Below are 13442 nucleotides of genomic sequence, written 5' to 3'. Positions count from 1 at the left end.
CATTCCAGGTGAGGTCTAAAAAGGACTTCACATCTAAACATAGCCGGGCTCTCTGTTTGATTTATATTCTATTACTCCAGCAGTTTCATCCAGTACCCTTCTCCCCTCTCCCCCCTTTTTTTTTTTAAAAAACCCAGCTTTTACAGCTACAGTATGTTCAGCTAAAAGCTTCTACACTCATCCCTCCTCCCTCTAGTTTCTGGCCAGGATCCTGCAGCACCTTCCCATTTAACACGTTCAGGTTTCTTCTTTCCCCGTACGGCCGATAGGCTTCCACTGACCTATATCTAGGGGGGATTCGCCCACATGTCTAGAGCCCACCTTGCAACTCTTCCGGCCCGTGCAAGTTGTCCCGCTTCACCCCCCTGCAGAAGGCCAGGGCAAGTCCTGCGTACCACTGAAGCCCTCAAAACAGAACTTAGCTAGGCCTGACGCGGTGCACTGGCTCGGTGCACGCTCCTGCAGAGGGTGAATGTCACCCACCGGGACCAGGCCCGCTGCTTTGACTCAGACCCTCTCGCCTTCTTTTCTCCCTGGTACTAACAGGCCCTCCATTACCACAGTATCTGGGAGCCTCGCGATCTGCAACGTATTGTGTGTGTAAACAAAGCGCTTCCGTCCTTTGGAAGAGCGCCGGCTGGAAACGGCGGCCGAACGGGGCTCCGAGGCGTTGAGACAACTTGCGTGCACGCAGACAGCTCAGCTGAGGACAGGTGGGAAGACGGCAGCAGGAAGGGTCTAAATCAGGCTGTGTCAAAGCAGCCAGTAATACCTGCAGTGCCCAGAGGGCTGTCCACCCGGGCAGTGTGGGCTGGCGGGGAGCTGCACGGGTGTGGGAAGCTGAGGCTGAGCGAGAACAAAGTCTCCACGTGGAACCTGGAGAAGCCCAGCTGCCTTTAACCCCACCATGCTGCCACCGTGGCTCACAGGGGTGGATGGAGTGGCCCTCAAGAGGGTCAGGTGCTGTTGGGTGACCGCTCACCCATCCTCAGGGCTCTCTGGTGGGGGACAGCAGGGATCCCTCTCGTCTACCCTCCTGTTCAACTCGGCTGGGCAGCTGCTGGGAGAGAGAGCAGGCACTGCAGCCCAGCGGCATACATAGGATTTTGGCATTGCAAGTGGGTGGGGCTTGGTGGAATACCACTGCTTTTCTCTCCTGCCACCACTCACACCCCGGCTGTTATGGCCAGGAAATTCCGCAGCAGTTCAGTCTCCGGACCTGCCGCAGACGTAAACATCATCAGAAGATGGTCACTAGAAGCCATGCCAACAAGCAGTGATCCGCGAGCCTTTCCTCTGGTGCATAACATGGTTTTGTCCTGTCATTACACAGGGCCTTTTATCCAATAGCAGATGCTCCCAACGTTCACTTATTTGTGAGTGCTTCCCCCATCTTCCCTTCCAGAATCGGCGTGAGTTGCTAAGCTGACACACAATTAGCTTGCCTTCCATTTGTCATGGCGGATAGATACAGGGATGGCTGTTCAAGGAGTTGACGGTTATCAAAGCTGACATAAAGGGCAAGACAGTAGAATTTCCCTGCCTTGGATGGATGAGCCTAAATATCAACAGCTAGCAATAAAGCTTTTAACATCATTGACCTAAATCTCATTTGTATTGCAGAAGACAGGGCCTGTCACCCAGACGTAAGTGGATGAATGGCCCATACACTTCATTTGGCTACAAAAAGAATAGAAAATCCTAAGGCAAAAATGTTTCTCCTCCACTTTAGGACTTAAAGTAATATTCCTTGTGCATGTGCTCACAAAAGTGGAACACCAACACACTCCTGTTAGTGGAGACGATGCAAAGCCAGAGGGATCTGTTTCACAAGATACAGAAGAGAGAGTTTATCATTCCCCCCCAGACTCCGATGGAAGCATCTTTGCCGGACCTGCATCCTGTTCCAATTTCTTCTTCATTTTGAGCAACTTCCCTACCAATTTCCTATAGAATGAGCAGCCGCTTCCAGTCCCACAGGCCAGCAAGAGTCCAGCTGCAATGTTTTCTGATTCGTAGCATGGGCGCGTCTCCACTGGGAACTGGACATCGGCTCGTTGCACAACACCAGATGGCAGCGACCTGTGGTCAGAACTGAGCTGGGGCTGGATTCAAACTGGTGACCTGGTAGACAGCCCCTCCCTGCTTCAGTCCGCACGCAGAACTTTCTGCAGAGCGCTTGTGCTTGGCCTTTGCACCATTGATGTGCTGCTTCCGCCCTTTGGGTCCATAGGCCGGGTAGGACTTAATCATTGCCCAGCCTTGGAGTAGCCCCGCCGCACAGCAGTGATTTCACCCCAGGTGAATTTCATCCCAATTGTTCCCTTTGCTCTTTGCAGTAGCATATTTATTTTTGTTTCACGGTTGTTCAAGTTCTCTCTCTCTCTCTGGGGTATTGATTCCCAGTTCTGAGGTCTTTCATTTTAATTCTGATACCTTGCTCTTATTATTGTGCTGATTTCTAATCCACTGGGTGTCTGTGCAGTTTAGTGCTGGAATAAATACGACAGGAGTGCCTGTGTGAATATTTTTTGCTCCCTTGGAGACACAGTGATGATATGCTTAGTTGCCTCTGGAGCAATGGAATGGAAAAGTTGTTCCCCTGCGTATCTTTTTCACATGGTAAATATGAATGTCGGTGTGAAAACCTACCCAAGCTCAGGTAAGGAGGTAACGTTGCACTCAAATGCCTGCTGAAAGCTAGACGTAAGAAGGCCCCAAACAACACAGAATTTCACCTTACGGTGGGTTTGAAAATTGAATATGTTTGTACACAGGGCCCTTATTCTTCATTAATGTAGTTCCTGGAAGAAACGTGTTCCTCATACGAGGTTCACAGGCCTGGTGCTATTTGATATCCATGGCTCAGTAAAAGATTTCACATTCATATTTTGATCACTGCATCATCTCAGTCTCTTCACAAGAAAGCTGTAAGCGGGGTATGTGCAGCTGAGTAAATATGTCGGAGGGTGGCCTGGGGTTGACGTGGCTGTGGTGATCGGGGAAGGGGTCTTTGTTATTCCAAGCTGGGTCTCTGGCCGGCTTTGGCGAGCTGTCAGACGAGAGTGTTTGAAAACAATGGAAGGGCTGACATCAGCAGTCTTGGCTGGTCAGTCACCCAGTCACGTTAACAGCTTCATGCCAGCTTCCCGAAACTAGCACAGTTCTGATAACAACCACACAAACTACCTAATGGCTGCTCCATACTCCTGTGCGGTTTTGAAACTACAGGCTCATGGATTCAAAGAATGTTTTCAATCAGTAGCAACATTTTCAAAAGCGCCTTGGCGACTCAGCAAAGCCATTCTGTTCAGTAACTAATGTCACTTGTCATGGAGGAACTTTGGAAAAGGTCCCCATTTTCCTAGTTTTAGGTATGAAACAGGAAGGTTAAGAGACTTGTTCAAAACCACCCAGACATATCAGTGAGAGATGAGATGGAAACGGACGTCTTCCTGGTGCCAGGCCTGTGCACAACCACAACCTCTCCCTCAGTAGGAGAGGCCAATAATTGTGTGTGAGAACAAACAAACAAGCAAACAATAATGGTCAATGGGCTTTGCACAACTCGGAGAGCAGAATCTGACCCTCTTGTGTGCCAGATATAGACAGGCAGGAATAAGTTGAACCTGAGCAAGGCGAAGTCCAAGCTTTTAAGATTTCCCAGTATCAAAAGTAGAGAAGACACAAGGGGTGAAATTCAGACCCTGGTGAAGTCACTGAGAGTTTTGCCATTGATTTTAACGGGGCCAGGACTTCACATAGAGGATTTTTACCTCAAGTTAATAGCACACAGACTAAATACAAAATAAATAAACCTTAACTGCTTAACAACAGGCGTTATTTGTATGCCAGAAACACAGGGCCAAATTCCCAGCTGCTCTAAGTGGGAGTAGCTCCATTGACTTCATCAGAACTGAGCCTACTTCCACCTGCAGAAAATTTGGCCCATAATATTGGCTGGCAAAATATCAGGAAACTGGTAACATTTGCCCTTGATTGGGGGCTCCGGGGCATGTGAGTGTCTAATATTGATTGTGCGATGAACAAATATACTCGGAGCTGCATGTGCCAGAGAGGGGAAACCTGCGTGCAAAAGACCATTTTAATTAAAATGTGATTTGCATTTCTGATGATGTACAACAGGGAATTCTATTGAGCAAGGCAGATTTGAAAAATGTGCCCCTGATTTCTAGTGGTAAATCCGGATATTTAGCCAACCCTGCACTGCACAGTTCATAAATAGTTCTCCCTGCCAGCAAAGCGATTCTGGATTCAAGGTGATGGCTGTAAATGGCAATAAATCCAGCTTTAGGCTTGGCTTCCAGGTTGAGACTTCGCTTTCCCCCAGACGTTATAGCTTCTCTCTGCTGTGGGAGGGTTACCGCGGAGAGAATAAATGACACGACTTTAGATTCTTCCGTGCGCACAGAAAGCCAGCAAGATGATGGATTTCCTCAGATTTCCTTATTATTTGGACTGATGTGAATTTTTGGACTATGGGTTGGACCAGTCACTGCAAGCACTGGATACTCCCTCATCAAACTCTGAGTTTTGTTGCCTAGCTGTAATTGGTCACCAAAAACCCACCCCCCAAACCCAACCACCGCAGTGCATGTGCTGCCCTTTGACTGGTATAATTAATCGGAGGACTTTAAAAAGCCTTGGGGGTGCAGAGCTCCCAGGGACAGACCAAAGGTGAATGAGCATCATCGGAAAGACCCAGCGTGTAGCTGTCCCGTTTGTTCCTCTCATTCCCATAGAGGAGCAGCACGTGCCCACCCAGACCAGGCCTTGTTTCATTGTCTCTGTGCAGGGGCTCTGGTCAGCGGCTCAGAGTCTGTCCCCTGCTGTGCTAAGCTGTCTCCTGTCCCATGTACGTTACATCCAAAGGGGCGCTACGGTAGCAAAGCCAAGCACTCAGCAGCTGGGAGATGCCAGAGGTGAGATTACCTCTGCACAGAACAGCAGCAGCACCGCTGGGGGTGGAGTTCACGCGCTGCCCTGGCTCCCTGCCCCTCACGCAGGGTAAGTCTTGGCCCGAGGGCATTGGCAACGCGGCTCCTGCTTCTTTGCCCAGTGCAGAGCCAGGTGGGCCTGGGGCGTGCTCAGCGCAGTGGGTGTGACTCACCGGCCAGTGTGCCCCCTCGTGACCAGCTCCCTGCTGCCAGCCGCTCTGACCCACGGTGGTCTCTGAGCTCTGGCTGGGTCATGCACAGCCTCACCCCTTCCAGAGCAAGCCAACTGTCCAACCAGCACCAGTCCTTCACCCTCACCTTGGCCTGGGGGGCCGACTCTGGACTCACTAGCTCTTCCCCCAGTGCCGGGGGATTTCAACAGTCCTTACCCTTGCTCAGGGGTTTCCACGCCACCTTCCTTGCTGGCCGAGGGAGGGGAGGATCCCCGGCCCTTCCTCTCTCCTGGGTTACAGTCCAGGGTCCCTTTGTTGTCAGGCCTCTCGCCTGCTTATTACTCCCCTTGCTGCTTCTCTGGACCACGTGCTGCCTTGCCCTGCCTCAGACCTTTGCCTCAACCTCTTCCTAGCACCCAGCATCTCAGACGAGCTCTTAGCCTCTTCCCCGGGCTCCCTGGAGAGCTTCTTAGCACATCTTGCCACCCAGCTGGTGCTGCAGGCTGGTTCTCTCCAGTCCATGCCAGTGTGGAGAGCCCTGGGCAGACTCACCTCCTCCAGCTTTCCTTCCCACATCTCCTGGGCTTCCTGGGGCAGGCTTAGCTTCCTCCAGGTCTTTGCCTGCATTTCCCAGTCTCCCGCCAGGCTTCTCTCACTGAGGAAGAGTCAGATCTGCTCTCCTTCCAGGTCAGCCCCACCTGAGCTGGGGTCAGCCCCTGCAACTCCTCCCCCCAGGCATGACACCTCCTGCAGGTGTAGCAGGGAGGGACTGATTGAGCCCACAGGTTCTCGTTAGCCCCTCCTGACCTGGTGTGGGGTTGGTACGGCCCATCACTGGGCCAGGGCCCTCAGAGGTTCAGTGCCATTGCTGCCAGCTCCACCTAGCATATTGCACCAAGAGCATCGCATACATTGCTCTGCGAATGCTGCCATCCCCGCAGGCATGCACACACAGGATGGGCAGGTGCCCAGGCAGTCCGGATCACATGCTGGTCCTATCCTGCTCTGGCTTATCTGTTCAAAACGCATTTGGGAATAACTGCACGTGCGAGCTCCTCCTGGGTGACATGCACACTGACGGGCTACGCTCCATTGGGGCCCACGCATCCTCAGACAGCTCCAAAGCAGCACACAAACGCTGCAGGTGCTGTGCAGGCTGGATTGCCGTGCCCTGTTAAAGGACAGGCTAAAGTGGCTGCAGTTATCCTGGGTCCCAGCGCACATCCCGTCTACACCTTCAGCGACTCCTTCACAGTTAACGGCCTACACGGCCGGGTCCATAGTGCAAAGGCTGTCACACGCTGCCTGGGCCGCACTGCTGCCATTGTCCAGCTCAGGAACGTGGCTGCCTCCAGCATCCCCTGAAAAGTGGGAGTTATGGCAGCCACGCCTGCGCAGCGTGGCATAAAGCAAATGCCAGCATACTCGTTCCCCTGGGATGAAGCCGCCAAGTTTGGGACCTGCAGCAGCACAGTTCTGCCCTGTTCTGCAGTCCCCCACGCCCACAGCTTGTACCACGGGCAGGAACGGGGGTGACATGAGAAGGATGTTTGTCCTGCAACGGCTCCGTATGTCAGAGGCGCTCAAGTGATTCTCAGCAACACTCTTCCTGACCCCGCTATTGACGTCTAATGCAAACTGTCTATGTGCTAGTGTTGGGCTTTCAGCGGGAACCGGCTCACGGCTGCTTTTATCTCAGCGCAATGAATGCCCCGTGCCTGCTGGTGCTAGGAGGACGTGGAGGATTTGGCTGTGTCGTGTGAGAAAATTCAGAGGATCGGAAATGAAAGCTCTGGTGAGAGCTGGAAGCCAGCCTCTCGCACTGAAATTCTGGTGGGAATGGCTTCTGCGGTCCTTCTAACCCATGCAGTGGATTCAGCCATTCAAATCCCGTGTCGTTTCAACCAACTGAGCAACTCAGCTCCACCTCTACAGTACGTAAGGAAAAGCTCCTCAAATTTCCACTGCCACCCTCACAGGGCAAACAATACACTTCATGCCCATCACAGACGGAAAAATGGCTCCAACTATACAGTACATGTTCATGAAACCAGCCTGGGCGTGGACCTGAATGTCAAGTCAAGAGCTTTGCATAGCACCACCCCTTGGTGCCACCCCACAGGAGCTCACGTCCCAGATCTGGAGATAGCTGCTGGCTACAAACAAGTCATGCTATTGAGCGGTGCAGACCCAGAAATCTGTGTCGGACCAGGACCAATGCAGCCAGACCAGCACCGCACAAAGAATAAAGCTAGGATTCTGGGCCCCAGACCGCTTCACCTGCACAAAACAGCCATAAACCCAGCTGACCTGGCTCCTCGAAGATCTGCCAGGGAGAATCCCTGGGAGATGTGGAGGTTGCTGGACTGGCTTCTATGCCACAGCTCCCTGGGGCTGCACAGCGGGTGGCGGCTAGGGAAAAGGCACGTCCCTGCATCTTAGTGAGCTCTGGCTGCCCCTGGGCTGAGGGGCAGCAGCACCGATCGGTGCCAAGAGGGCACTGGGTTGGGGGAACGCAAAGGGCACCTTTGTACCTCCTCCCTCCTCTGTGCCAAGCGATCCCCCACTGCAGCTGGGGATCCAGCCCCATTTGTTTATGTTTTATCAATGGTCAAAAACTCAACCGCACTGAATCCTAGGACGAAAGAGCTGTCCCTGGAGACGGAGCTTTCCAGGCAGCTGGCCCAGTCCGAAGCAGGTTAGAATGACTACAGCTCACTGCCTTCAGACTGAAAGGCCAAGCCCGCTTCTTCCAAACCAGCTTCCCACAACCACAGTGATCATTTCAGAACACACAGTAACCCAGGCATGGGGCCTGGATGGAGAGGGAAAAGATCCATTTACGTATTCTCTTTAGAACGGCCAAGGTGTTCAGAGACCATGGGGATGAGTATGAGAACTAGAGCCAGGCAGAGAAACTTTGATGGGACCATCATCCGCTGGAATACACAGGTCAGCAGAAATCAAAAGACAAATCAGATCAATTTCACAGGAATTGTGTTTAGGAAAAAAATGGGGGGTAAATTAATCACGGGACGTTTCGACATTTTCAGAATGAAACATTTTGAAATGACTTTTCATTTGGTCATTTATGTTGTGTTATATTTTATATTACTATGTAGTATAATTTAAAAAGTCAAAATAGAAATGATGTTTTGATTTTGTCAAAATAAAATGTTTTGAATGACCCAAAACAGTTTTTATTTTTCAGAATTTTCCTTCCTGAAGAATGTTGAAATATTTGTTCACACAATGATTCAGAACGAAGCTCCGTTTTGAAATCTCAAAATCCTTTGTGAAACAGAACTTCTGTCTTTCACCCAGCTTGAAGGATAGCTAGCTAGACAGATACACATCCATAGGCAACAATTAACCATTTCTAATGCTGGAAAAGTCTTCAGCACCTTTCCTTTCAAATTAGTTTCAATAATCCATTGTTAGAATGGAAGGGAAAGGCCCGTGGCCCTGGAACATGGTTCTGTTCAAGGGACGTGTTAAGAAAATATTGCATTTGTTTTGCAGACTTCGGATACCTCCCTTTTAAGGAGCTGCAAACCTCAAACCCTGCTAGTCATTTTCTTCTTCCACTGTCTGACAGAACATACTGCAGATCCAGAATACAACTATGCTGCCATTTACCTCATCTAAAGTGCTGATTAATTCATTTGCAAAGCAGCGGGCATTCCACTGCCTGAGCCGTTTTATATAATTGTTTGTCCTAACAAATTATGTGAAATGATGGGCCAGCTCCAAAACCAGTGTAAATCAGAGTAGCTGTATTGATTCCTAAGCATTTACTCCAGACACAGATTCAGCAGGAGCTTAGTACGTTATGTGATAACCTCCAGGATAATTTTTCTAGGTGCATTTTAAGCTCTGAAGGGATTTTGACATTCTTACGTTAGTGCTTAACAGCTATGAAGCTCTTTCCATACGAATACAAACAGCACTAATGCAGCTAGCAAGCATTGGTTAAGGGTAACTCGAAGCGAGCGAGAATATCTATAAAATTACTATCTAAAGATATGTGGGTTGATGTAATTGGTATGGCAGTGTGAAAATCCCATTGAGAGCAGATGATGACACCCCATGCAGTCTATACACAAGTAAGCCAGCCTTCTACCTTTCTAAATACATCTCATTGGAAAATAAAACTTCCCCTCTTGCTCACCCCTGCAGACACTGAAAGGAGGCACAGTGACGGTAAACAAGGACATTTACATTTGCACCATAAACCACACTGGAAAGGTTTACTTCAGTCCCATCTGCCAGGGACCAGGGCTGCAGCACAGACTCAGTGTTCTCAGCCCACTATTTTCTGAGCGCTGATCATTCCATATTCGTCTGGAGACCATTCAATAAGTAAGAACTGATTGTTCCACTATATCATGTCACGTTTTAAATCTTCCCCTCTGGGACCCAACGCTGCAGTCCCTGCTCAAGCAGCACGCATTGCTGTTAGGGAGAGTTGTGCTGGAGGAAGAATTATGTAAGTACTTCAGGACTAGACCCACAGTGCACTGAGAGTCTTACCAATACACAGATTTGACATCACATGACGAGAAAGGAATCCTTATGGAAGCTTCTGAGATGCTGGCTTGTGTGTTCTCTAACTCAGGTGCGGAACTTCATGTGCAGTTGGACTTAGAGGATATAATCTGAGTGGTGAATTCCCTTACAATCAGTCAGCTCCTGCCCACAGAGCAGAGCTGATGGGGGATACATTTGGGATGTGGATTAGATTCAGAGATCCGAAAACACTTTTTTGTTCCTGTGCCTTTTGCATTAATGTCTCCCTTCTGAGAAGCACACGGGGACTGGGGCAGATGACATCCAACCCAGCCCAAGGGAAACATGTAACGTTATCCTACATCAGAGTCCTTAACCCGAGGCCCCTCCAAGATGACAGGGACCTACTTTTGTTTAAAAAAAACCCACGTATAGAACCGGCCGATGTCCACTGCTCAGATAAACAGGATGGGCCTGGCTTTTAAAAGGGCTTCCCGCTGGCCTGGAGATGCACCTTCCAGGACTGACATCTGCTGATCCTCCCGGGCCCGACCCAGGCAGACGGAGGTGTCAGCTCTGCCCTGCCGCCCACACCGACAGCACAAACCGGCCCGTGCAAAGCAGAGGTTGGGCCCAGGCCTCGGGGGGCGAGGGAGGGAAAAGAGGAACCCGCGTCTCACGAACGCCCTGCGCTTTCTGTCCCTGCGCCGCCGACAGCTCACTGCTCGCTCCTAGGCACCCGCACCAAACCCGAGGAACAAGCAGGGCCCTGGGGCCGGCCGGCCGAGCTCTGCGCTGCCCCGTGCCCGGGCTGCCCGAGGGAAGCGCGGCGGGGGCGCCCCGCGGCATCACCGCTCAGCGCTGCCACCGGCCCGGGCTGGCCGGGCTGCGGCGGAACCGACGCTTCGGCTCCGCGTCCGCTGCGCTGCGAGGAGCTGCCGAAGGACGCCCGGCCCGGCCCGGCCCGGCCGATCCCCCCCGCAGGGCCCCCAATTAACTCCCATTCACCGGCCCCCGTCTGCAGTGCCCGCCCCGAACCCGCCGGCCCGGACACCCGGCGCTCCCAGCGGGCCGCTGCAGGCAGGCGTGTGCGCACCCCTCGGCGGCTGCACACGCAGCATTGCACACGCAGCGCCTGGCGCACGGCGCCCGGGCATACGCAGAGCATTGCACGCACGTTTCCATTGCACACGCAGCGCCTGGCGCACGCTGCCCCGCGCACACGGCATTGCACACACACTGTGTTGCACACGCAGCGCCTGGCGCACACGGCATTGCACACACACTGTGTTGCACACGCAGCGCCTGGCGCACACGGCATTGCACACACGCACAGCTTTGCACACACGCTGCGCCCGGGCTCTGTGGCAGCCGGGCGCTTCCGACCCCCGAGCCTGGCCGTCCCTCCCACCCCCCCTCCGGGACGCGCCTGGGTCCAGGGCAAGGGGCGCGGGGCCGGCCCGGTGGAGGCGGCCCGGGGTCCGGTCCCGTCCCCCCCCCCCCTCGCGGCCCGCGGCACCGACCTGCTTCTCCAGCGAGTCCTTGGCCGAGAGGCTGGGCTTGGGCGAGGGCGCCCGCTCGCAGGCGCTGCCCTCCAGCAGGTAGAGGCCGGAGGGCCGGGCGCTGGCGTCGCTCTCGAAGCAGAAGAGCATGTTCTGCAGCAGCGCGAACCAGCGGCTGTGCCATCGCGGGTTGTCGCCGCTCCGCTTGCTCAGGTAGCCGCGGCGGCTGCCGTCCTTCTTGGCCAGCAGCCCCAGGTAGGCCACGTGCCCGTCGTTCAGCCGCATCCCCCCCGGCCTGTGCCCGGCGCCGACCGACCGACCGACCGGCCGCCTGCCTCACATGGCCCCCGCCCGGCCCAGCGCCCGCGGGCCGCCCCGCCCCGCCTGGCCGCCCCTGCCCGCGGCCGCCGGCCCCCGCCGGCTCATGCCCGAGCCGAGCCGCGCCGCGCCGAGCCGAGCCGAGCCGCGCCGCCTGCCGCAGAGCCCCCGGCGCCCGCCCCGCGCTGCGCTGCGCTGCGCCCGCCCGACGCGTCCCGCCCTCCCCGGCTCGGCAGCGCGAATGGAGGCGGGCGGCGGGCGGGGGCCGGGTCCTGCCAAGCGCGGCGTCATGTGACGAGCCCAGCCCAGCCCAGCCCAGCCCAGAGCAGCACCGCGGACAGCGCCCGCCCCGCCTCGCCGGGATGGGGGGCCTGGCAGTCTCCCTCCCCGACCCCCCCGCGGCCGGCCCCGGGCGCTGAGCGCCAGCTGCGGGGCGCCCCGGCTCGGGGCACGGTCCCTAGCGCCCCCGGCTCGTCCGGCGGGGCTGGGCCTGGGGAAGGTGGGGGGCGGTTCGTGTCGCTGCCATGGTTGTCCGGCATCGGGCCCGGGTCCGGAGCCGGGCTGCCCCGCCGGCTGCTGTGAAATCACCATCCCGCAAAGCCCGTGCGCGCCCCGCCACCGCTGGAACCGGCCAAAACCCCAACCCAACCCCAGCGTGTCAGCCCCCAAAGAGCAGCCGCGCTGCCATGATACCTTAGTGACACAGCCGGGCCTTATTTTTAGCGCCTTCTCGCCTACACACTTGCACGGAAGGGGAGAGAGAGGCGAGCACAGAGACATAATCACGGGCCAGCGACGTTTCTGCAGCAAGAGATGCAGCGGCCCCGCTCCAGGCATGCGGAACGTACAGACCGCCGCCGGCGAAGCCCCAGCCTTTATTTGCTAGCTAGGGAATGTATCGTTCGTTCCGAAGGAGGCCATCCTCTTCCATCTAAACTCGATTGAACCACTCCCCCTGAGAGCAGGAGACATGCACAGGCTCTGAAATCTCTACCTTAATGTAGGCAGTCTCACTTATTTATGGCCCAGCAATGCCTTACCCACTAAATACTACCTGTGCCTACACTGCGACCGTAGCTGGGGTTTGTCACCTTCCCACAGGCTGAGGTAATGCAGACAATTTCCCCTCCTGATCAATCCCTTTGGATATTCATCTCCTAAACTGTTGTTGTACACTGGGCTCCTCAGAGGCTGGGGCAAAGTGAGACCAACCCTCCTCATGCCCAAGCATTCATGATCCAAAAACCTAGAAAACCATTCTCGACTTTGTGGGATCCTGTGTTTCCCCTCTCACCAGCCTGGTAATATTCCACAGTGGCCCTATATTTTGTCGCCGGTGGAGTAAAGGAACGGGTGCGGGAGGAGAAAGGGAGAATTCGCCACTTGTTTCCATTTGGCTAACTTAGTTTTCTTCAATTCCTTCATGCTGGTCCTTCTGGACTTTCAGAGTGGAAGACAATTGCCCAAGCAGCCAGTCTCCAGCTGTGTGGAGGGGAAGGGAAAGGTGGTAATGTGGGGTGTTACCCCTTCCCTGTCTGGCCATCAGGAAGGACAAGGCTCTGCCAATGGGTATCATGCCACCCAACTACCCCGAAGTTATGGCATACCAAATTCTGGCCCAGCTTGCTCAGCTACGACGCTACCGGGCACTCCAGTAAAACCCAAGGCAGGCAGGAACTTCTGTTCCGTGAGCGGAGTGGCACCTGGGACATGGAAGGGGGATCTCTGCCGCATTGGGCCGTGTGGACAGCTGCTGTTTGAAAACACGGCTCGACTGAAGAGGTGGAAAGGGAACCCTGGGCCCCCCCAGCCCAATGTGTGACCAAGCTCCCATAAGCCAACAAGAACCGCGTCAGGAAAACAATGTTCATTTGCTTCATTTAATCTGAAAATGTTGGAAGGTCTCCAAGGACTTCAGTGAGGTCACAAATTGCCATGGTAACACCGAGGAATGGTTTGGGAAATGGGAAGGTTGTTAACTT

General features: G+C 54.3%; 1 protein-coding gene across 3 annotated transcripts in view; it reads right to left on the bottom strand.

The window, feature by feature from the left end:
- RASGRF1 (Ras protein specific guanine nucleotide releasing factor 1) overlaps positions 1 to 11614 on the bottom strand; it is a 98817-nt gene extending 87203 nt beyond the window's left edge. For 2 of the 3 annotated variants that reach the window (XM_067555431.1, XM_067555432.1), the window contains exon 1: positions 11164 to 11614. In XM_067555431.1, coding sequence (XP_067411532.1) covers positions 11164 to 11427 — 264 coding nt within the window. In that variant the 5' untranslated portion in view covers positions 11428 to 11614. The remainder of the gene's footprint in view (positions 1 to 11163) is intronic. The other variant, XM_067555433.1, reaches the window with a different exon arrangement.
- Positions 11615 to 13442: the final 1828 nt, after the last annotated feature.

The sequence above is a fragment of the Emydura macquarii genome, unplaced genomic scaffold, assembly GCF_026122565.2.
Source record: "Emydura macquarii macquarii isolate MOO-44397 ecotype Brisbane River unplaced genomic scaffold, CSIRO-AGI_Emac_v2 contig_1644, whole genome shotgun sequence".
NCBI lineage: Eukaryota > Metazoa > Chordata > Testudines > Chelidae > Emydura > Emydura macquarii.
The sequence above is the reverse complement of the archived record's forward strand: the minus strand, read 5'-3'. Positions and strand labels throughout refer to the sequence as shown.